The sequence below is a fragment of the Sprattus sprattus genome (assembly GCF_963457725.1).
Source record: "Sprattus sprattus genome assembly, chromosome: 2".
Taxonomy (NCBI): Eukaryota; Metazoa; Chordata; class Actinopteri; order Clupeiformes; family Clupeidae; genus Sprattus; species Sprattus sprattus.
The window spans coordinates 20,678,616-20,700,580 of NC_137921.1; the positions used below are offsets into that span (position 1 = coordinate 20,678,616).

General features: G+C 42.6%; 2 protein-coding genes across 2 annotated transcripts; both read left to right on the forward strand.

The window, feature by feature from the left end:
• Window positions 1–102: 102 nt before the first annotated feature.
• Window positions 103–2,273, forward strand: LOC308360109 (nephrocan-like; the record flags this gene model as incomplete). The annotated part of the gene is made up of 3 exons (XM_080831872.1): window positions 103–303; window positions 742–1,643; window positions 1,862–2,273. The coding sequence occupies 3 exons, from the start codon at window positions 103–105 to the stop codon at window positions 2,271–2,273; spliced, it is 1,515 nt and encodes a 504-aa protein (XP_080687998.1).
• A 465-nt stretch (window positions 2,274–2,738) lies between these two features.
• nus1 (NUS1 dehydrodolichyl diphosphate synthase subunit) lies at window positions 2,739–20,203 on the forward strand. Its single transcript, XM_080860808.1, has 5 exons — window positions 2,739–3,213; window positions 5,851–5,982; window positions 15,530–15,682; window positions 18,136–18,235; window positions 19,660–20,203. Exons 1-5 carry the CDS (start codon window positions 2,847–2,849, stop codon window positions 19,748–19,750), a joined length of 843 nt encoding a protein of 280 aa, XP_080716934.1. The 5' UTR covers window positions 2,739–2,846; the 3' UTR covers window positions 19,751–20,203.
• Window positions 20,204–21,965: the final 1,762 nt, after the last annotated feature.

Sequence of the window (21,965 nt, forward strand, 5' to 3'; positions counted from 1 at the left end):
ACCTGGGTTGGCTCTGACTTGGTTAAACTATTTAAGCCCTGAGGTACTGGAGGTCTTCAGGAAGCCTGCAACCTGGTTTGTGTCTAATGGGAAAGACGTTTCATGATGTGGATGTTCTGGTTGTTCGGTAGTATTGTTGCCTTTCACAGGCTTAGCTGTGCTCACAGTCATGTGTGCCCGAAGAAATGTGTATGTGAGCATACTAAGACAGTGCAGTGTTTCAGAATACAAGCTGTCCCCATTGAACTCTCATCGGATGTTAGGAAACTGAATTTGGCCTACAACCATATCAAGGAGATTAAGGTATTGCTATCTATTTATATCCAGTTACAGGTTGTTCTTAAGCTTCGATATGCACTCTTATTGTGTGTTGTTTTTAAGTACTTAAAACCTGAACAGTTATAAATGGTCTATTTTATAAAAAGTAGGTCTATTTCATATAAATGTGTTGTAAATGTATTATTCAAAACTGACTTTCATTTGGAATCCTGATGGTTGACGTTAAGCTGTCTGATACTTTAACTAAAAGTGTACTAAATGGGTTACTAAATATTGGGAGTGCACAATTTTGACACTTCCAACGTTTCATACAGTATATCACCCTGGTCCTTAATGACCCAAAATTGTTAACCATTGTATAATATTACACAATTTTACATGTTGCATTTAATTATTCTTATCTTTTTTTGCTGTATGTATTTTCTTGAGAGTCCAAAATGCTTATGACTATATATTTCTCAGGGTAGAGACTTCACAGGCCTTTCAGACCTGCAGGAAGTGAACCTCTCATCCTGTGGTGTGGAACTACTGGAGATCAACGCCTTCCTGCCACAGACCTCCTTACGGGTTCTAGACCTGCAGAAGAACAAACTTCGCCATGTGCCCCGCGGCCTCCCATCCAGCCTGGAGGTCCTGCGTGTGGGACATAATCACATTCATGGCCTGCAGGGGGTGGCGTTTGTGGGGCTCCACCGCTTACGAGTTCTGGACCTCCAGAGCAACATGATCACCATTCTCCGAGCCAACACCCTCTCTGCCCTAGTGAAACTTGAGTGCTTGTACCTGGATGGGAACCGCATTGAGACGGTCAACGGTGCCCTCCGGCTGCCACAGCTGAACCTGCTGAGCATGACTAGCAACCGGATATCCTCCCTGTCCTCTGCATTCTTTGCCTCCCTGCAGTCCCTTAGAACCCTCCGGCTGTCGGAGAACCTCCTCACGCGGTTGCCTCACAATCTCCCCAGGGCACTGCTCCACCTCAGCCTGGATCGCAACAAGATCCGAGCCCTCCGGAACCGGGACATGGCCCAGCTGAGGAACCTCACTGTGCTCTCAGTCTCAGCCAACAAGGTCTCGTCCATCGATGGGGGCCTCCGTCTGCCCAATCTATCCTCACTAGAGCTGTCAGGGAACCAGCTGAAGGTCCTTCCCGGCAGGCTTGCCTCTAAACTGGAGACACTCGACTGTAGGCAGAATGCCTTGCAGGAGGTCACCCACCAACACCTGTCTGGGATGCGACATCTAAAGCATCTGTTTCTGGAGAACAACACCATCAGGCATTTTGAAGCCAAAGCTCTGAGGAACTGCTTCCAATTTACTAACCTGGCCCTGGAACAGAACCTCCTCACCAGTATTCCAGAAGGGTATGGAAAACATCTGATATATTTATATTCTTATACACATTATCTTGTGATTTGTTATTATCTATGTGGTGTAACATGTTTATTGGGCACACAAATAAACCAATATTTATAACTAGAGGCAACAATAGAAGTCAAGATCAAACAAACAGAGATTATTTTATGTCTCCTTTCAGATATAAATGAAAACTCTAATCTCTCATTTTTCTGGCATTACCCAGGCTTCCTGACACATTAGTTCGTCTGGACTTGAAGCAAAATCGCATCAACACCATCCAGGAACAGGAGATGAGAACCCTGAAGCGTCTGCAGGTCTTGAATCTGCGGAACAACCACCTGTCCTCCCTCAGCCTGGCTGTTTTGGCTCACCTGCCCAGACTGCAGAGGATGTTCCTGGGAGGAAACCCCTGGAACTGCAGCTGTGAACTGCTCCGCGTGAAGCACAGGCTGATAGTGCGGCAGGTGGACATCGGGGAGGAGTTGTGTGTAGAACCTGCACCCACGCTGGGTGACCTCTGGCGGGCATCCCTGCTGGAACAGCGCAGATGTATAAACGATGCTGCAGAAGATACAGATGACTCTGGCCCAGAGGAACAGACAGAGAATGAGGAGTATTATGACTATGATGTATGATCAGAGTGAACTTATAGATTATTCAGTGGTTAGGCCTGGGCAACTACTATAGATGAATGAGATTTGGAAGTCAAGTGGCATGCCTTTTGAAAGTTCCCAGTGCAATTTGGAGTATGAATCTATCAAATGTCTTGTGATGAATTGATAAATGTCTTAATAAAAATGTGTAAACACCATTTGCATAGCATTTTATTATTACTGAAAGGAAGGAGTTAGGCTAGCATTCGTTATAATAATACCTGTACTTGCCTCAAAATTAGGATGTGTCTTGACTATCCAATTTTATCCTCTAGAGGGAGACTCTCAGCTGTGTTGAGTTTCAAGTATCGCTTTCGTAATCAAATTGTGTTGTTACTGTCCAATCAGATAGCTCCATGTAATTCTCTGAGTTCAGAGTGTAAAGGTTGGGATGAGAAAAAATGGCAGCCGGCAAAACGAAGTGTTGGCAGTGAGAGGAATGGCATATCCCCCGGTAGCTTAGTGTGTGTCTGTCGGTCTGAGATTTGGAATGCGACGGTGTAACTATTTACGATTAATATATTGAATCGTGGCTCTTTTTTGAAGGACTGCATTATGGCACTGGTATACGAGTTCGTCTGGCGGGTTCTGCATGCCCTTCTCCACCTCCAAAGAACGCTAGTCACTTGGTTCCGAAGCCATCTCTGGAAGTGGAATGGACGGCTATGGAAAAGGGCTGTAGCCGCACTACTTGTTCCCATGGCACTGGGTTTCCCGAACCACAAAAAAATAGCCCCGACGACTGGCAAACGTGTTGGTCGCCGTTTTCGCTTTGGCGCGGATGGGAAAGCGCTAGATAAGCTACCTCTACATATAGGCTTGCTGATAGCCGAAGAGGACCCGCGGTATTCGGACATTGCTAATCTTGTCGTCTGGTGCATGGCAGTGGGGATATCATATGTTAGCGTGTACGATAATCAAGGTAAGGATGGTTCCTCACACTGCATATCAATTGTAGTGGTGTGAAATTGCTGATATGATGTAAGGATAGCTCCGTAGTGTAAGATCTTAAGACAATCACGTGCACTGTCGTCAGCCATACGGTGGAGTACTGTCGGTTACTTCATATTAGCTAACGTTATTTGAGTATTCAGGTATGATGGTGTCTGGGAAAGTCATTGACGCTTGTTCTTTTTTTCAGATCGAATCCTATGTTTGTAGCCTAAATATCTGACAAACTAAGTTGCTAACATCTGGTTTGTGAGTGGTGTGTGGCTTTATAGCATAGACTTGCAGGCATAGCTAGTTAACGACCATTCAGTGGTAACTTTGTGCTCTCCCCAGGCTAAACCTGTTGATTATGTCTCAGTAAGGTCTCTTTTTATCCCTTTTCATTCTCGCCTTGTCTCAGTTGACTCACCCGTTGACTCTCCTATAGCCTTGGGCATCTTGTTGAATTTCAGACTACCTGATATCCATGAGAAGAGCTAGGGTAGAACTGATTGATTAGTATGAGCTAAGTTACTCTTATGTTCCAGGTCGAGAGTAAAGAATGGACAGGTGTTTTCGGTTAAAAATACGGGTATTGTCTGCTGGAATAGGCTCTGTAGAAACACAGAGGACATGAGTGAAATCGCTCATCTGACTTTGGGAATGAAGAAACAGGTTCATTTTGTGATTTCGTAATGTAAGCTTGCCTTTTTCTTTTGAGTTGGCCAGTATCTCGCATACTTTATCGCAGAATTTAGGGACGTGATGACTCCCATGTTTCTGGCTTTAAACTTTCTTTGGATGGTGCAATTATCAGGGAACAAGCATGTGAACCTTGCGTGTTCTGTCTTAATTCACTCGGGAATGTACATAATTATTTCCACTATTATAAGATAAGTCTGTCTCGTGATTACGTTCTCCGTCAGTTGGAGAACTCTTCCCGTGTTCCGCTTATTTCTTCATGTGACCGAGGTCCTGTAGAATCTCAGGCTTTTGTGGTTGAATTTGGTGTAGCTCGTGGAACTGCTTTTGTTATTTTATCACGGCGTGGGGTGTCTTAGTCTGCATGTCTCATCTGGCCTGTAACTATAACCTTACGTCACTGTGCCAACATATGCCTGGATTTATGTAAGATAAACAGCTGGACACACCTTGTAGGTCAGGGCTCTTCAATTAATTTGGAGCTGGGGCCGGTTCTTGAAACTGAGGCAAAGTCAGGGGCCGGAGAATATGAGTAATCACGGTAACTTATTAAGAAATTACAGCAACATACTGAAGGAGTCAATATATTCTTTTTTGTAAGTGCTAGAGGCACATTGGCCCAAGGATTCAAAAATCAAACCAGGTGAGCAATAACCAAACAGACAATTGAAGAAATGCAATTAACTAACAAAAACATGCACTTCATTGTAAATAGATGTACCAACACAACTTTACTGGTCATTATCCTCAATATTTTAGATTAAACTGATTTGAGTGACAGGCTAAATCAAATGTATCTCCAGCCAAAAAAGTGCATTGCATGGAACTGAATAGAATTGCAACAACTTAAAAGTGCATGGTATTATATCACGGAAAAGTGTTTCAAATTTCACTCAGTTCAGGTGAACTGTATCAGTTCTTTACAATTTCATTCATTTAACTGGCAAACAACTTCCAAGTGTACCAATTCATTTTTTACTATTCTGCCCGTGCTTCTCTGTTTGTGGCATGCCTGCTAAATTGGCTTGGCAGATAGATAACAGTTTTCCCAAGAGAAAGTCTGAAGCTTGAAGTTCTTTTCAAACCTTTACTTAAGAAGCACTGTTAAATTGAGCAGACATACAGAGTAATCTTGGTAATCTCATCTCGTAACATGAGTTTATAAAAACAATCACTTAGCATTGCATTTTTAACTGTGATAGAAATGACGTTAGCTTAATGCTAACTTATAGGGGAAATTGCATAGAGACCGCGCTAGGTATTAGCATATTCTTCAAAGTAAACAATTCGAACAAGCTACGGTTCATTACAAGTGGTTTCCACAAGAATTAATGTTTCTAAGTAATACTGTTTAAGAAAATACTTACAAGCAAAGGTTTTCTGGCCATATCAGAGTAGGGAAAAAATATACCACTACCTATATGGGTGCATACCGCCACCCACTGCACATGAGAGTGTACAATTATCAATAGTCACAAACTGAATGAGGCTACTGGAGCTCACTCTGGGGGCCAGTCCAAAGCATCACAAGGGCCGGATCCGGCCCGCGGGCCGCCTATTGAAGAGCCCTGTTGTAGGTGCATGAAACGGTTGCCTGGCAAATATCCAGTGTCCCTGACATTTGGAATGAAGTGAATGGGTTTACATGGGTCCTTCAGTGCAATTCAGTAGAAAGCTTTCCCTACATTTAAACTTTAAGTCTCTGATTTTTCCAATTATGCCAGCCTTTTTTACTCATGTATTCTGCTGTTTGACTACTTTAAAGTTTCTTTTCCTACTCTCCTACTTAATTTATCTCTAAGTGTATCTAAATTTATCAGTTTCATACACTTCTGTACGTTTTCTATTTCTCTGCCATCTTCCCTTTTCCATTGCTCTCTCTGCCTCTCCACCATTCCCCTAACATCCTTCTGTCTCTCTTTCCCAGGTGTGTTCAAGAGGAATAACTCCCGGCTGATGGAGGAGATCCTAAAACAGCAACAAGAGCAGCTTGGGGCAGATGGCTCCAAATACTCTGTTGAGTTGTTAAGTAATGGCAGCAACAAACAGGACCATCAAGGTGAGATCACTAACTCTCAAACACACACACACACACACACACACACACACACACACACACACACACACACACACACACACACACACACACACACACACACACACACACACACACACACACACACAGCCATCTTCCTCCTAACCAGTCAGTGTGTGATGCTGTCCCCTATGATAGGATGGTATCTAGCAAGGCACTGTAGACATCTGCCCATTAGGCTATTAAGTCTCACACTACATGATCGAATTTGCCACTCTCTCGACTTTCCACTTAGTGTTTTAGAACATCAAGGTTTATTACGCTATATCCTCCCACTTATGTCCCAGTAGAAACATCTGATTTAACTGAGAAGGAAACTGATTCAACTAAAGTTGGGAAATCAGCTCCGTACCAGGATGAACCAAACATTTCCATTGTGATGACTCAAAGATCCCCACTAGAGAAGGGGAAGAGATGTGTGCAACCCTTTATTCTGGTTACACCGGAAATACTTGATGGGATGCAAAAAAAAAGAGAGGGCAATAGCAGGCCGTCCTCTATGTGTGCCGGCGCTTGTGTCGATAGGAGCATTGGCTGAGCTGTTCAAAATGTTCTAGGAGTGAAGCTAGTGTTCTAGTTTCCTCAGTACGAATCCACGACTCTGGCAAAAGGTTGTTTATATTTGAGCCAATCCCTCCCGGTTGTGTTCCTGAAGCAATGTGGTGATTGGCTGGAATTGCTAAAGGCTGAAATCGAGTCACTGTGTTTGTTTCACATTTATAGAGCTAAGACTGTGTACAAACACTGGCTTGTTTTTTGAGCGCACACACTGAACGGGCAGCTAGATGAGCGTGAGGAACATTTAGTTCAGGGTTTTTCCTGCATAGAGAAAATGTGGGCGCGCGCCTAAGCCGTTTTCCCGAACGCCTATGAAAAATCCCGAGCGCCTAAAGGCAAAAAAAAGAGTCTGCGATAAAAAAAAAAAAAAACTCTCATTCAGCTTAATGGTGTTTTAAGCGCTCACGTTGAATTCAAGCAGCAGCAGCAGATCCCGCCTCCTACAACCCCCTCAGCCAATCATTGAACAGAGGCGTCTCCAAGTTTGCCAGACGTTAGACACTTTAATTTGATTTTTTTTGTATGAAGCAGAGCGAGCAGTTGCCTACATTATCCTAAAAAAACAATACTTTGATAGTAGGCTTAAAGTTTTATTAAAGCAGTGTGTGCGTGAACGTATATATCCTATGTGTGATGGTAAGAATAATATTAATGCCATATATACAATAACTGATTTATGAGAGCTATCCAAAGACTGGTGGCTGCCGATTTAGCAGTCAACCTACCTTACTCTGTACGTTTAGATGCTTTACAGGTAGCTTTAAGCCATTAGATGCCTGAGAAATATTTAGTATCTATAAATAACAGCTCACCTTTATCTTTTTAACCAGATTTGTAAACAGGTCGCGATCAACAGGCTCAATAGGTACCTTGGTTAAAAATCGAATTACGGTAGTCATGCTAGCATTGCGCTAAATAATTAGGCAGCTAACATTTAATAAGTGGTGTTTACATAAAGTCACTTATTGTATATGGCATAAATATTATTCTAAAACACCTTCACTAGTTGTTTTAAGCAGATTTGTGAGCAATTCATCACGTATGCGATGCACGTCAGCGAATATGTTCTGAATAGTATGTTTCAAGTAGGCTACAGCCGAACTCTCGTTCTGTTTTGATCAATATCCAGTTGCTAAGTCTGTGAGGTGCGCGAATGGACAGAGCCAATCCCAATCACTTAATTACTCAACCTGCGGATGCATCCTGACTTCATCAGTCGGCGGTTTCAATATTCATGGCTTTCAATTTATTAAAATATCTGCTATGTTGTGAACTTACACAGATGTAGGCTATTACTTGATTTGTCTACGCGTTTGAACGAGTACCAGTAGAACGCGGGGCCTCGGGAAGACAGACAACAGCATTGGTTTATCAATGAAAGCTCAACTCGTTTGGGTTGCATCTCGAATATAATAATATTAATATTATTATTGATAAACCGGTGCGGTTGAAAACTGTCGTTCCACTGCGAGGGCCAGCCCAACGTGCACGAGTACACCTGTACAAATGGACATTACATTTCCACTCAAAATACTGTCAAAAGTTTGATTATTGATTTCCAACGCAGCCTCCATTGGTGAAAATAATGGTATGTAGGTTTGTGTAATAAACATGAATAGTAATAATAGATAAACTTGACTTTCATAATTCGTGTGTTCCATTTCTGACCACTGGTTAGTTCTAGATTCTATTGATATAGATTTCAGCAGTTTGCATATACGAGGTAAACCTTGATAATCTTTGAACCATACATGATAGCACCATGGGGCTTGGACTATTGTCAATATATTAGCCTATCTATTTTAATTTAAAGTGGAAGCAAAATGATAACCTCAAGCATAGCCTCCATTATTTATGAAATGTAAAAAAAAAAAAAACATTGATTTCTGCTGATAGGTAACACAGACTGTGCGCGCGTAGCACGCAATTTTTTTTATTGGGAGCACCGAAGAGCCATTTTGACCCAGGAAAAACCCTGATTTAGTTGAATTTTACAAAAAGTGTATTGCATTTGAAACGTGGGCTGCACCTTTACTGTGAGAAGTATTTCTATTAAGGACATGGAAAAAGTGAGCCAGTCTAATCTGCATGTGTCGGTTGATTAATATTTGCCTCCTTATTTAATATTCCCCACTGCTTCTGTCTCGGTTGAGGGTTGGCAGACAAATGCTATGCCTCGAGCCAGTCAATCTGTTGAAAACCACGCACAGAGAATATAGGGGACAGCTCATTTTTATGGCCTCCTGGTGTGTGTGTGTGTGTGTGTGTGTGTGTTCGCACGCCTGTCTGTACAATTGGGCACCTTTCTTGTCCAAGACAATCACTAAATATTTTGGAAAACTTGTAGGAATTTTGTTGGCTGGCTCACTTCACAATAGTGCCTTCAGATGCCTGTCTGCTTGTCTTGGGTCGGTACCAAACAGCTGAGGTTCTTATTCAGATGCTTTAACTAAGAATCCTGCCCCTGACCAGATTGAGATCCCCAAAGTCTTCGTGTGTGTGTGTGTGTGTGTGTGTGTGTGTGTGTGTGTGTGTGTGTGTGTGTGTGTGTGTGTGTGTGTGTGTGTGTGTGTGTGTGTGTGTGTGTGTGTAGTATGGCTGTGTTGGTGTGAATGTGTGTGTGTTGTTAATATCCAGTTTAGAATGGCTGTGTTGGATTGAATGTGTGTTTGTTCATTTCCAGTTTAGCATGGCTGTGTTGGTTTGAATGTGTGGGTTTATTTCCAGTTTAGTATGGCTGTGTTGCTTTAAATGTGTGTGTGTTCATTTCCAGTTTAGCATGGCTGTGTTGGTTTGAATGTGTGGGTTTATTTCCAGTTTAGCATGGCTGTGTTGGTTTGAATGTGTGGGTTTATTTCCAGTTTAGTATGGCTGTGTTGGTTTGAATGTGTGGGTTTATTTCCAGTTTAGTATGGCTGTGTTGGTTTGAATGTGTGGGTTTATTTCCAGTTTAGTATGGCTGTGTTGGTTTAAATGTGTGTGTGTTCATTTGAAGGCCATAGGCAAAGTCTTCTCAAAGTTTGAATGGTTTCTTTTTCTGCCTTGTTTTAAACCAATTCCATGTACACTGTAGTTGCATAGATCTCTTGTTTCAATGAATTCCTTAGTTCCTTCGACTATGAAGGAATGGTAAATTAAGCCAGTTGAAGGGATGTATTCTTATTTGTCCAAATGCCATTGACGTCAATAGAGGCGATGTGATGGCGTTGGTGGTTGTGTTAAAGCTACATAGTGGTGTCATGACTGTCCGTGGGGTCACACCTTGAGAGAATGATGTGTCTGTGTGTCTGTGTTTCTGTGTGTGTGTGTTATCTGTCTCTTTCATAGGAAATGGAATAAGACATTTTGTGACCTCTGTTACACTTTTATTCCGCTCCAAGTCGAACATAGGTCATTTGCTGTTATTACTCATTGTCATTTCGTTCAGTGCCGCACGTCCTGTGGATCCATACAGAAGCAACAGGGTATACATAGAACCTTTTCCACCCTTTGCCGGCAGAAATGTTTTAGAGCAGCCAGAAAGGGCTCTACATAGCCAAAAAAGAAGAAAAAACACTATAAAGCTAATGGCCATATATAAAAGGTTCCTTCATCTTGGTGTTGTAAGTGTGTATAGGGAGCTTTGTCTTTTTTTCTGGGCCCAGTGAGGTCTGAGTTTTAAGGCTGCGTTAAACGCATCAAGTCAGTGTTTTTCATGTAGACAGTATAAATGTAGAGAGTGATTTTACTTTGATTTGAGTCTTTTTTTTAATAAGAAGTATTTTTGTATCTCTTACTAATCTCATGTTGAGACGGGAAATGATGCATATATATGAACACTTTGTTCTAAGTGTGTGTGTGTGTGTGTGTGTGTGTGTGTGTGGTTCTTTTCTAATGAGCAAATAAAACAACATTTAAAAGCTAAAGTGCAATATAGCAGTAAAGTTATAAAGAACAGAAATCAATACAATATTTAAAAGGAAGCCGGAAGAACATCGAAAATAAATGAATAAATAATTATTAGAGTAGAATAAAGAGTAGAGTGCATTTGCTCGGCTAACAAAAAGAATCTCTGAACAGTTGGGTCTTAGGTCTAGATTTGAAACTGGCTGCAGTTGGATCATCTTTGATGTCATCAGGAAGTACACTCCAGAGCTGATAAGCATATCAGCTAAAAGCTGCTTCACCATGTTTAGGTAAAATAACGCAATTTGAAAAAAAAAGTTGAAAAGTTGAATTTTTGTTTCCATTCTGCGTTATGTTTGTAGCTGGTTGTCTTAACTTTGACTGGAGCAGTGTCATCCATAATATTGACCATTTTGGCCCCTGTACAAGCTGTTTTAGGATCAGGTAATTGAGTTGTGCATTTAGGTCCAGGCTAGAAAAAGACAGCCTGCAAATCGACAGCAGCCTCCACACTTCAGGGAACTTCAGATAGAGTGGGGATGGTTACTAGGAGCCAAGGAAGTGGGATTGGGTATGTTGGTGTGTTTGCTTCAGCATGACTCTGAGAGCAGGTCAGACACTGAAGCCTCAGCCTGACCTTTCATGTCATATAGCCTGTCCTCAGCCTTGGTACGTGATCAAGATGGTTATCTGTTTCCTTATGCTCACAATCTACGTTTGACTGTTAAGTTGCCCGGGAGTTTGGTGCAGATCGTTGGCGATGCGTCATTCCAGCCTTCCCTTGTTGTCACACTCTTGTGACATTCAAGTCCGGGTGGTTGGGCATTCCACCTCTGCTTCAGCTTGTGGACGGCATTTGTTTTGGTTCCGCAAAGTTCTTGTTGTTTTCCTGCTGAGTGCCAAGATGGCCCCAAAGGGAGTTGGGTGATGGAGGGAGAAAATATTAGCCTGACGATGTCATACTCATGATTCTAGTCAGAATATGAGTCTGATACCGGACCTTTGGGCTGTGATTATGGGGCGTGTTTCAACGAACTAGGAAAGAAAATGCCTATTCGCTGAATTGGATACCTAGAACCAATCAGAGCAACGTAGTAGCCTATTACCATCTGATAGATTAAACTTTTACCTGATCCCTAGGAAGGACGGCAAAAACATATTTTCAATGACAAATGCCTTAATCGCGTTTCTCTGTTGAAAATGAATGCGCTGTCAATGTCTGTTGAGATATGCCTGCTCACGTTAATTAATTAGCATTAAGGCTACAAGCTACAGTTTATTTCGATGGGTTTTTTGTGTACACGTTAGCAATGATATAACAATAATGGTCTAGAGAACTTTAGTTAAGACAAATAATACTCTGTAACATTCGTGTTGCACATGCACAACTAACCGAGTCAATGTAGACATTAAAAAGTCGTGTAGATAGCTTAATTCACATAAAATATTCCCCACTAAGCACCCGAGACGCGGCCATCTTGGTCGGAGTTCGAATCTACCGGTTAATTCAACTCAAGCGTTGGTATCTGTCCATCAACGTATAAAGCCCGCCCTGCCAATTTGATTGGTCCGGTTTGATCCTACCGATGAAACTCTCTCCCAATTAACCCAGAGCCAGACCAAATCTCCCTGACAAAAATGTTTGTGGGCGGGGTTTGGGCTGGTATCCAGGCTAAGAAAATATAGTTGTCGCCTAAAACTTTGGTCCCTATCGAGCTGTCCTATTTGGTACGAAATATAGAAATTCCAGAATAGGTTGTAATTGTCTATAAAAAGCATGACAATTAAAAGTACGTTTTTTGTGAACCAAGTGGAAACCACAAAACGTCCTTGTGCTGGGAGTGGATCACTGATACGTTTGTATTCCTATTTAGGGCACAGAAAAGTTCCTGGAAAGTAGGCCTAATGCTGTTCTTTGTAAACTTCATTTGCACCAACATGCATGATAATGCGTGTGATGGTTTAATGTTTTGACACTCTTTTTATTTTATTTTGACACTACTGTTTTTTTTGTGTCAGAGACAGCTACATTTGGAAGGCAGCATGTAATCATCCCATCCCATTTACATGTCCAACAACAGAGCCACTAATGAGGGTTGTGGGTTGAACAGGGTACTATTCGGCGACGCTCGCTAAGCGGTTTAGCGAGCTAATTTCCAGGCTAAAAAAAGACAACACCATTTTAGCGAGTTCGCGGAAGCAACTTTTTATCAATCTCCATGGTAATTAATCGCTTAGCCTTAGCCTGCTCCAGGGCAGGCTAAGCAAAGTTTAGCTGGCTAAACTTGCCATACCCACGCCAAAAGGAGGGATCCCATTGAGTCAGTTTGATTAGCGTAGGAAGAGTTCTTTGCATCGCCAAGAAGATCCATTTTTCCATAATGATGAGTTCTTGTATGAGCGCTACCGATCCACCCGACAAGGAATAATTAATTTAGAAGACCTTCTCGAGTCATTTATTGCATAGGCTACACCACCGTCAAACATTGAATGTCATCACTTTCTTGCCAGTGGTAGCCTTCATTTTTGTAATGTCGGCGATGCGGAGAACAAAGCACTCATAATTATATGACAGTGGTAGATAGATAGTACAGTTGAGACATACAGTTGATAAACCCGAAATAACTTTCATGTAAACGTTAGTATTCATGTGCAAACTAAAAATCACGTCTCAGGCTGCCTGAGACGTGATTTTTAGTTTGCACATGAATACTAACGTTTTCTTTGATCCCAGGAAATTTGAGCACATAACCCAAATAGATATTGGCTAAAGTTGTTTTACCTACTTTAACTTACATCATTGCAAACGTTTAGTTTTGGAAACGTGTCTAGTGTTTGTGCGGTAGTGAATGGTGGTGGAGGTGGGTGCATGATAAGAAGAGAGAAATAGACACAATTTCTTTTCATTGCTTAAATGTATTGAATCTCTTATTAATACATTCACATTTAGTCATTTAGCAGACGGTTTTATTCAAAGCGATTTAAAACTACAATTCTTACGAGGGTGAGGGGTGTCGAACCAGTGATCTATTGCATGCAAGCCAGACGCTTAACCCGCTGCACCATAGTACCATATCGTTTAAGGAGAAGATGTCACGTATTATACCTCTTATAGACAGTTTCTTTTATTGCTGTGGTAGCCACGGGAGTGTTGAATTTTGACATGGTTATGGTCTTGAATTCTTCATAACGCGTTCATGATCATATCCTGCGTTATCGGAGAAAAAAAATAGTCTTTTTCTTTGAGTTTAGACCATTATACCTTTCAAAAAAATCATGGTTTTGGGGATCGACCTTTCTTGCCTTTTGAAGCAAGACGTGCACGCGCAATTTAGCTGACGAGATAAATTAACTTGAGGTTAAAATAAATTAGCGCCCGTCGCCAGACCGGTTTGGCCTGTTCTCATTTAGCGAGCTAGTTAATCTCCAGTTGCGAGCTAAATTAATTATCTTAGCTTCAGTCGTACGCCGAACAGGGCCCAGGTGTTTAGAGCCACTTGTTAGTGTCGCCTTTTTGGTGTTGTGTAGTGCTGTAGCGATGCGTCGATGATGTCGACGCGTCGATTTCAAAATTACGTCGACGCCTTGTTTTTACGTCGACGCTTCGTCACATGCACGTGGCTGACCCAAACAGAAACAAACATTGCGCATTTAGAATGGCGATAGAAACGCCAACCGCCTCACAGCAGGATGCCCATCAAAGCCCTGCAAAAAGCCCCATTAAAAGAAAAAGTCCAAATACCTCGCCCCAAAATCATCGAAGGTATGGAAATACTTCAAATTCAGTCCCAAACGTAAAGGTGTCGTTATTTGCAGTCTTTGCCAAATGGAGTTGGCATACCACACCAGCACAACAGCGATGTGGGAGCATCTGAAGCGGAGGCCCCATTGTCTCTCGTGAAGGGGACAATAAGTAACGTTGGTTACATTCATTTAACGTTTGTTCAGTGTGTTGTGTAGCTTGAGCTCTGCGCACTTTTGTGGTGCTAGCTAACTTTCTTCTTAGCTGTCCGTGCAGTTTGTTCGTGCTTGGTTGCTAGTAGTTAACGTTAGCTAGCTACTAGCGGCTAGACAGCTGTGTCAGTTTAGTTTACGTTAGTTAGCATCTTACTTACGGCTGCAGAACACGGCAACCAAGCACGAACAAATGGCACAGAGAGCTAACTCATGCTGTGGTCATTTGCGAGTCAAACACATAACATTAGACTAACGTTGGCCAGCTTATAGTATGTATCATGATTCACTACGTTAGGTCGCCAATGTCAACTAATGGCGCCAAGCAATGTCCAGGCCAGGACTGCACATAAGGTGGTGCGCAGTGCTCATGAATGAATTAATGTTTTTATGAGCACTGAAAACATTTAAATTAATGAGCACCACATCCAAGTGTGATAGGGCTCATTTGAGTACCAAACATTTTTTACTGTGCCTCTAGATAAACATGAAATGCATTGTTGGACTTTTGCTGTGCAAAAGGTGCTCAATAAAGTATATTATTAAGATTTTTTTGGTATTTATTTGAGATACATTATGGTTTTAATCGAGCAACAGAAAAATAATCGCTAGACTAATCGTCCAATTGGTCGTTAGACTAGTCGACTAATCGATAAAATAATCGCCAGATTAATCGTTTAGAAAATAATCGTTTACCCCCAGCCCTAGTGTTGTGGTTTGATCGTTTTCTTGTTTCAGTCTCTTCTCTGGGAAATATTTCTCCCAAGTCCTTGAGGCATTAAAATCTGTTCTGCAGCCTTCGGGGCTTAGGGTTTCCCCACGTACTATGAGCACTGCTGTAGTTTGCAGATCTGGGTATATTGCCATTAGGACGCATGTGGTTCAGAGGTCTGGCTACATTTGAGTTTACTGATGTCAAGGTTATTACTGACCTTCAGCATGGAACCAAACAAAAACTTTTGTTCTCTGAAATGAGGAACCCTGGATGGATGGTAGTGGAGATTCCCAGTGGACGTATGCTATCTGTACTGATTGTTGTGTTTCTGTTTGTGCTTGGTCTTGTAATTTGAATGTCTCTGACTTCTGTATGTGGTGTGTGTGTGTGTGTTTGCAGCCTTGTCGTGCCAGGCAGTGGTGAAGGTGATGTCGCCTGACGATGGCCGGCAAGGCATCGTGGAGGCGGCTCAGAAGCTGTGCCGGGCGGTGGAGCAAAGGGAGCGTGCCATCAAAGACATCGACGTCAATGTACTCGACTCGCTACTCAGAGGTGAGCTAGACCATCTTCATTGTACTACAGTGTCATGTTCACAATTTAAAGACTGCTACACAGGTATAAATTAAATGCTTCAAGTACAGTCATGTCATTGAAGGCTAAAGTAATAGGAAGCAATTAATTCAAAATTCTGATGTCACCTATAGGTGCTAGTCACGTTTATCATTGAGACATAAATGATTGTGTCTTATAAAGCGTGAGTATGACGTTTGGGTCTGTCACAGCTGCTTATGTTCTGCTGTCCAAACCCTCATCTGGAAATGGTGTCACTGAAATACTGACAGAGGTGATACGGATACCAACAGTACTGCCAGTACAGAGTATCGTACTCCTGAAGGGGAACAATAGTTTTAGCCTCACTTCCCCAGGTAGGGGCGGCTTATCTCATTTTCATGCAGGCAGTGGACTTAACAGCCCCCGTGGCAGTCAGAACCCTGTGGTGAAAGGGACTGGGTAATCAACTGAGCCCCTAAGAAGCTTGTCTTCACACTGCTGCTTAAGTGTCTGTAGGGTCAGTCCTAGCCTTTCTGCTGCAGTGCACTGGAGCAGAGAAGCAGGCTGGCTCTGTATTGAAAAGGAAGAAGGTGATGAGGTCAATCCCGTCACAGCACCTTCCGCACTTTCACCCAGTGATCCCGTTCCAAACTATGCTTCTGAAACCTGATTGGATAGATTCCCTGATGAATGAATAATTCCAATTCACATTATTGCAGGATTGCAATAGATATAGATTTAATAGATAGTGAACGCACACGTAGTTATTGTAGTATATTCACTTTCACCACTGGGTCTAGTGTAGTCTATTTGCTAGTCATCTACTTAAAGCAGCAATAAGAGGACTTCTTTCCCCCATTGCATGGATTGACAGGACATAAACAGAAGCATCGATAAGAATCCCACCTATGATGCCCACCTCCCCTGCGATGCCTGTGAAAAGCAAACCAAAAAAGCAGTAGGGAGTTTTGGTATAGGCTTTTCTTACATCTTCACAGGCAGTCTGTCCTTAACCACAGACCTACCTGGGTGGCTAGTGGGAAGGATCGGTTGGTTATGTGTCCTTCACATTACCATCTGCCAGCAAAATGTATTTGAAGATGATATGATGACTAGTTGCCTATAAAAACACACCCCGAAAAAAGTGGTACATTTCTGAATACTGCTGCAGCTTGTTGTGATGCAATGGAGCCTGTCAAATCTGCTCTGGCAATGTAAGACTTTTTGGGACCACCTGTGCAAGATTATCCGCATGGCAGCACATACGACAGCAGCCAACCGTTAAATACTAAGTGTCTTGTATCCCTATGGATACGGTTTCCATCGAAGAAAAGGGAAAAAAGTTTAAAACGCATTAAATTAGCATGTGACATTAATTCCAGACCACAGCTCTGTTCTACAGTCTCAGAGAAATGCTAATGAATGTGGCTAATGAACTTGTGAGTCATTATCACAGGTATCCAATTCCAACATGTTCCGCGATTTCATTGTAAGCAGCCAGAAAGTCTCTGTTTACCTGGAAACACAAGTTGCACTCCAAAAAATCCACTAATGTCGGATCCAAATGAACATGCTGTGAGGAATTAGGCTGGGCCCCGAGTAACGTTCCTAGGAAACCAAGATCAAAGGAACCTCTCGGATCTTACGCCAGTGACAGTAGATTTCCAATGGAAATGCTAGGCGTAATGCCTGCTGCTTGATGTGCCACGTGGTCTTGTAGCCCAGAATGGTAGAGCAAGGCCATTGGTTCAATACCCAGGGAGTTCAAATTCTGATCAACTATATGTACTTGCAATGTATGGTAGGCACCTCCCATAAAAGCATTCAGTAATTGAATACACTCACTGGCCACTTCATTAGGTACACCTTCCTGGTAATGGACCCCCTTGTCCATAAAACTGCCTTAACTCTTTGTGGCGTATTCAGCAAGGTGCTGGAAACATGCCTCAGAGACCGTGCCCCTGTTGCCATTGTGCTTGATTTGAGTCCATATTTGGATTGGAGCTGATATTGATTTGTTGATTTGTCACATCTTCATTATCCATATCCCCTGTTCAACCACGTCCCAACTGTGCTCCATTGGATTGTAGTGATTGTAGTGAACCGATGATATGAGGCTTGTGATATGGCGTGTTATGCCGCTGAAAGTAGCCATAGTCAGCAGCAATACTCAGCTAGGCTGTGGCATATAAATGATGCTCCTGTGATGCTCAAAAGGGGCCCAAAGTGTGCCAAGAAATTATCCCCCACACCATATGCCATCAAAATGATTTTTGAAGATGATACCAACACTAGTTGCCTGACAACCATATTTAATGTTACGAAGATGAGCAGTTGAACAGGTCTACCTAATGAGGTGGCCGGTGAGTGGAGATGTTAGTCTTGTGCATCAGGAGGTAATTGCAGATCGAAGGCGTTCTATTGTAACGGTCGCTGTTCATTTCCCACTGTAGAGTCCAAGAACACACCAGACCCAGACCTGCTGCTGAAGTTTGGATCGGTGCAAAGCACCCTAGGATTCCTGCCCTGGCACATCAGACTCACAGAGTTAATGTGAGTATTTTCTTCCTATATGTGCATTGTGTGTGAGTGTGTGTGTGATTTGTATGAATGCACATTTGTGTTTACATATGGGTACATATTTGCCTGGCTTTCTTCTGTTTTTCATTTCCAAATTGATCTATTTATTTACATAGCGCGGTTTACATTGTCTCAGTGTGCTTGACAGAGCCCAAGGCCTAAACCGCCTAGATTTATTTCAATAGCTGCTCATCATGTGTGCCAGAGAACTGGTGATGGTTGTGTGTGTGTGTGCGTGTGTGTGTGTGTGTGTGTGCGCATGTGCGTGTCCATGTTTACTCCTTCTCTGCAGTGGAGTGTTGGTAAGCCTGGAGTGTGCAATTATCTTGGCAGAATTGAAAAATGGGCAAGTTACAGTGTGATTGATTGTGGAGGTGTTTAGCTGTGTGTGTGTGAGCGAGCGTGTGCATGTTTACTCCTTCTCTGCAGTGGAGTGTTGGTAAGCCTGGAGGGTGTGATTATCTGGGCAGATTAATGGTTAAACCCGCCTCAGAACACACTCACTTATTGGCTCCACTGTCAGGCCCTTATTTGAAACTGTTGTTTTTTGTGTTTGATTTGTTGGAGATGAAATCACAAAAGAGTACTTGCAGAATTTGATCCTTTTTTTTTTTTTTTTTACTGTTGTACTTTGTGAGGGATAGAAGAAATCAAAATTCATGAAAATATTTATACAGTAGTTATCGTTATCAGTTCTGCCTTTGATTCTTCATCAGTAATCCTCTTAAATACCTGAAGTAAGCAGGATCATTCTTTAGAATTTATTTTATTATGTGTTGGCAACACTTAATTGCCACCAACCACCACTAGATGGCAGTGTAATATCAATATTTCATTCTTCATTTGTTTCTATGAAGTTCCACTTGTTGAGATTGGTCTTGTTTTCTAGTGGTTATGTAATTCACACTACATGACACTTTACTGCTGCAGTTCTTGTAGTTTTAACTCAAGGGAGCTGCCCATTACTGTCAGGATGTGGAGATGTGGATTATATAAACAGACAGAAGCAGAGGAGACAACACACTGTTTTGAGAGTGTGTTACATCATACACATAGATATGGTCATTCATGTTGTTTTATCCCATGTCATCAGTCAGCTGCACTGTCCTTCAGTCTGTTTGTTGAATAAAGAGTGTGTGTGTGTGTGTGTGTGTGTGTGTGTGTGTGTGTAAGGACCTATTTTTCCAATCTAAATGTATGGGACTAAAAATATCTAAAAATAAGGCCCAGGTTGGAAAAATCTTGAAGTTCCTCTTTAATCACTACTATGTCAGTGTATGTCAAATATAAAACTGTATAATGTAAAAACAAAATGCATTGAGTAAAGAAGAAGGTATGGTTAATACGACATCTGACCTTTGATGTGACCTAACTTTGTGTGTGTGTCTGTCCCACAGCTCCTTGCCCACCCACGTAAACATCTCATATGAGGACTTACTGGGCGCCCTACAGAGTTTTGCCTCCTGTGAGCAGAGGTTTGGCAAATGAACTGCCCACCACCCCTGCACAGGACATGGGGAGAACTGGGGAATAATAGCGCAGGAGCAGCGGAGGACCGCGCAGGAAGGGATAAGAGCGATGGAGAAAGGGGAGAAGGAGAGGCCTTGACTATATGTTTCCAACCCCATCTTCTTTTTGTCACAGTTTACAGAGCACAAGAAATCCAGCGTTAGCCTCCAACCCCTCCCAAACTAACCCTACACAAACACACACACACACACACACACACACACACACACACACACACACACACACACACACACACACACACACACACACACACACACACACACACAGACTCCTCCATGCTCGCTTCGACCCTCTGTGCCAGGGTTCCTAGGCACCTCCTTCTCTCTCTCTCTGCTAGTGTGTGTGTGTGTGTGTGTACAGGCTGCATGGTGAACATGCTCTTGCCCACAGGAGAGCCCCCCCCCCGACCCCACCTTTGCTGTCCTGCGAACAAAGTGAGTCTTAAGGGCGAGGAACTCAAGCCCTCGTCATTGAAGGAACGCTGTTGGCAGCAGTGGTGTGAATCTGCTGTCTAAAACGCCTTCTCCGTATTCTTTGGGAGTCGCCCTCAAAATTCGCTCTCAGCCCAAGGAGAGAAGAAAATAACTCTGGACGACACATGCTGCTTTGAATAGACTTCTCTCTCTCGTCTCTCTCTCTCTCTCTCTCTTTTTTTGTCTTGTTTGTGGGCCTGAGGCTAGTGGGATCTCCCTGAGAGGAATTAGCAGGAGCAGTGATGTGACCACGAGGACGGAAATGCAAAGAAACTAAAAGTGCTTCAGAGGCAGCAGCAGCAGCAGCAGCAGCAACAGAAGTATCCGTATCAGTATCAATGTGCACCAGCCCTGCATAGGTGAATGGGAACTATGTGACTGAAATATAAATATCACTTAAGCACTGCTCTGATCAAGTACTCTGTTGGGGTTTTAAATTTGTGGTGTGTGTGTGTGGGGCTGTGGATTTCACACTAATCTTGCCGTGCTCCCAGGGTTGTAAATGTGCAACATCTGAAATGATTATGCTGAGCTGGTCAGCAGATTTCCTACTTGTAATCTCTCCTCTCTCTGTCTCTCTTTCTCTCTCTCTCTCTCTCTCTCTCTCTCTCTCACTCTTTCTCTCTCTCTCTCTCTCCCCCTCCTTCTCTCTCCCCCTCTCTTTCTCTGTCTCTGTCTCTCTCTCTCCTGCTTATTCTCTCGCTCTTGATTGCTGTAGCTGTCTCTGTGTGATGTCTCCTGTGGCTCTGCATTGATCTGTCAATCTGTCATTATTTTCCGTCCAGCAATCTAAAAGGAAATGTCCATCAATGTGATTGTATGCTCAGGTTTGCAGATCTGTCAGCAGTTTTTCTCCCTCTTGCCAGCAGGTTGTAATGTATCTCAAGGAGCCGTCTTTGGCCCCCTTTTAATTCAAGTTGGACTAAAGACACCATGCCTCTGCTGTTGAGGTTAGACCACACTGCTGCCGTTGGGCTCCTGTGCAGTATGCGAATCTCAGAATGTGCTGGTTAACATGGCACTGGGAACAAGTAAGCAGTTTCAGTTTGGTGTTTGTCAGTGTGAATGAACAGTTCATGAAACAATAAAAACGTTACTGAAAGTCAGTTCCTTCCCTGGCTTCTTGGGTTAAGCTCCCCCTATCGTGTACCAGAACGCTGTTAGTTTCCATCTTGCCATCTCATCTTTTGCCTTTTAGTTGGGTGTCTTTCTTTATTGAGACATTATCTGTCCCTCCAGAGGACATTATTCACGTGCCTGCTGTTTTAAAGGCTGGAGGGTTTTTTTCTGGATTTAATTTTTCATAATAGAATTTTTAGAGAGAGAGAGAGAGAAACACCTTTACCTTTAGGTCAGCAAAAAGTTGTTTTTACTGAGTAAACATCTGACAGGTCTCTGCTCTGCCACTGCACAGCCATTGCTGCACTACGCTGGCCCTGCCAGGGCATCTTAACACCTTTGCCCCGGTCTTGTGAAGAAGAATTTGAAGTGTAGGTGGTATAGGCCTCAGTACTGTTTAGTACTCAGTACTCATCTACTGGCCATCCATGCCTTTGTACTTGAGCTAACAGCTTACACATCATCAGCTAACTCCTCATTGTAGTAAGAGTAGTATTCATTGTGTTAGACAATGCACGTTCCTTCACTGTCCATTCCATTCATGTTTTGAACAGATATGTGTTAAAGACATCAGTAAACCT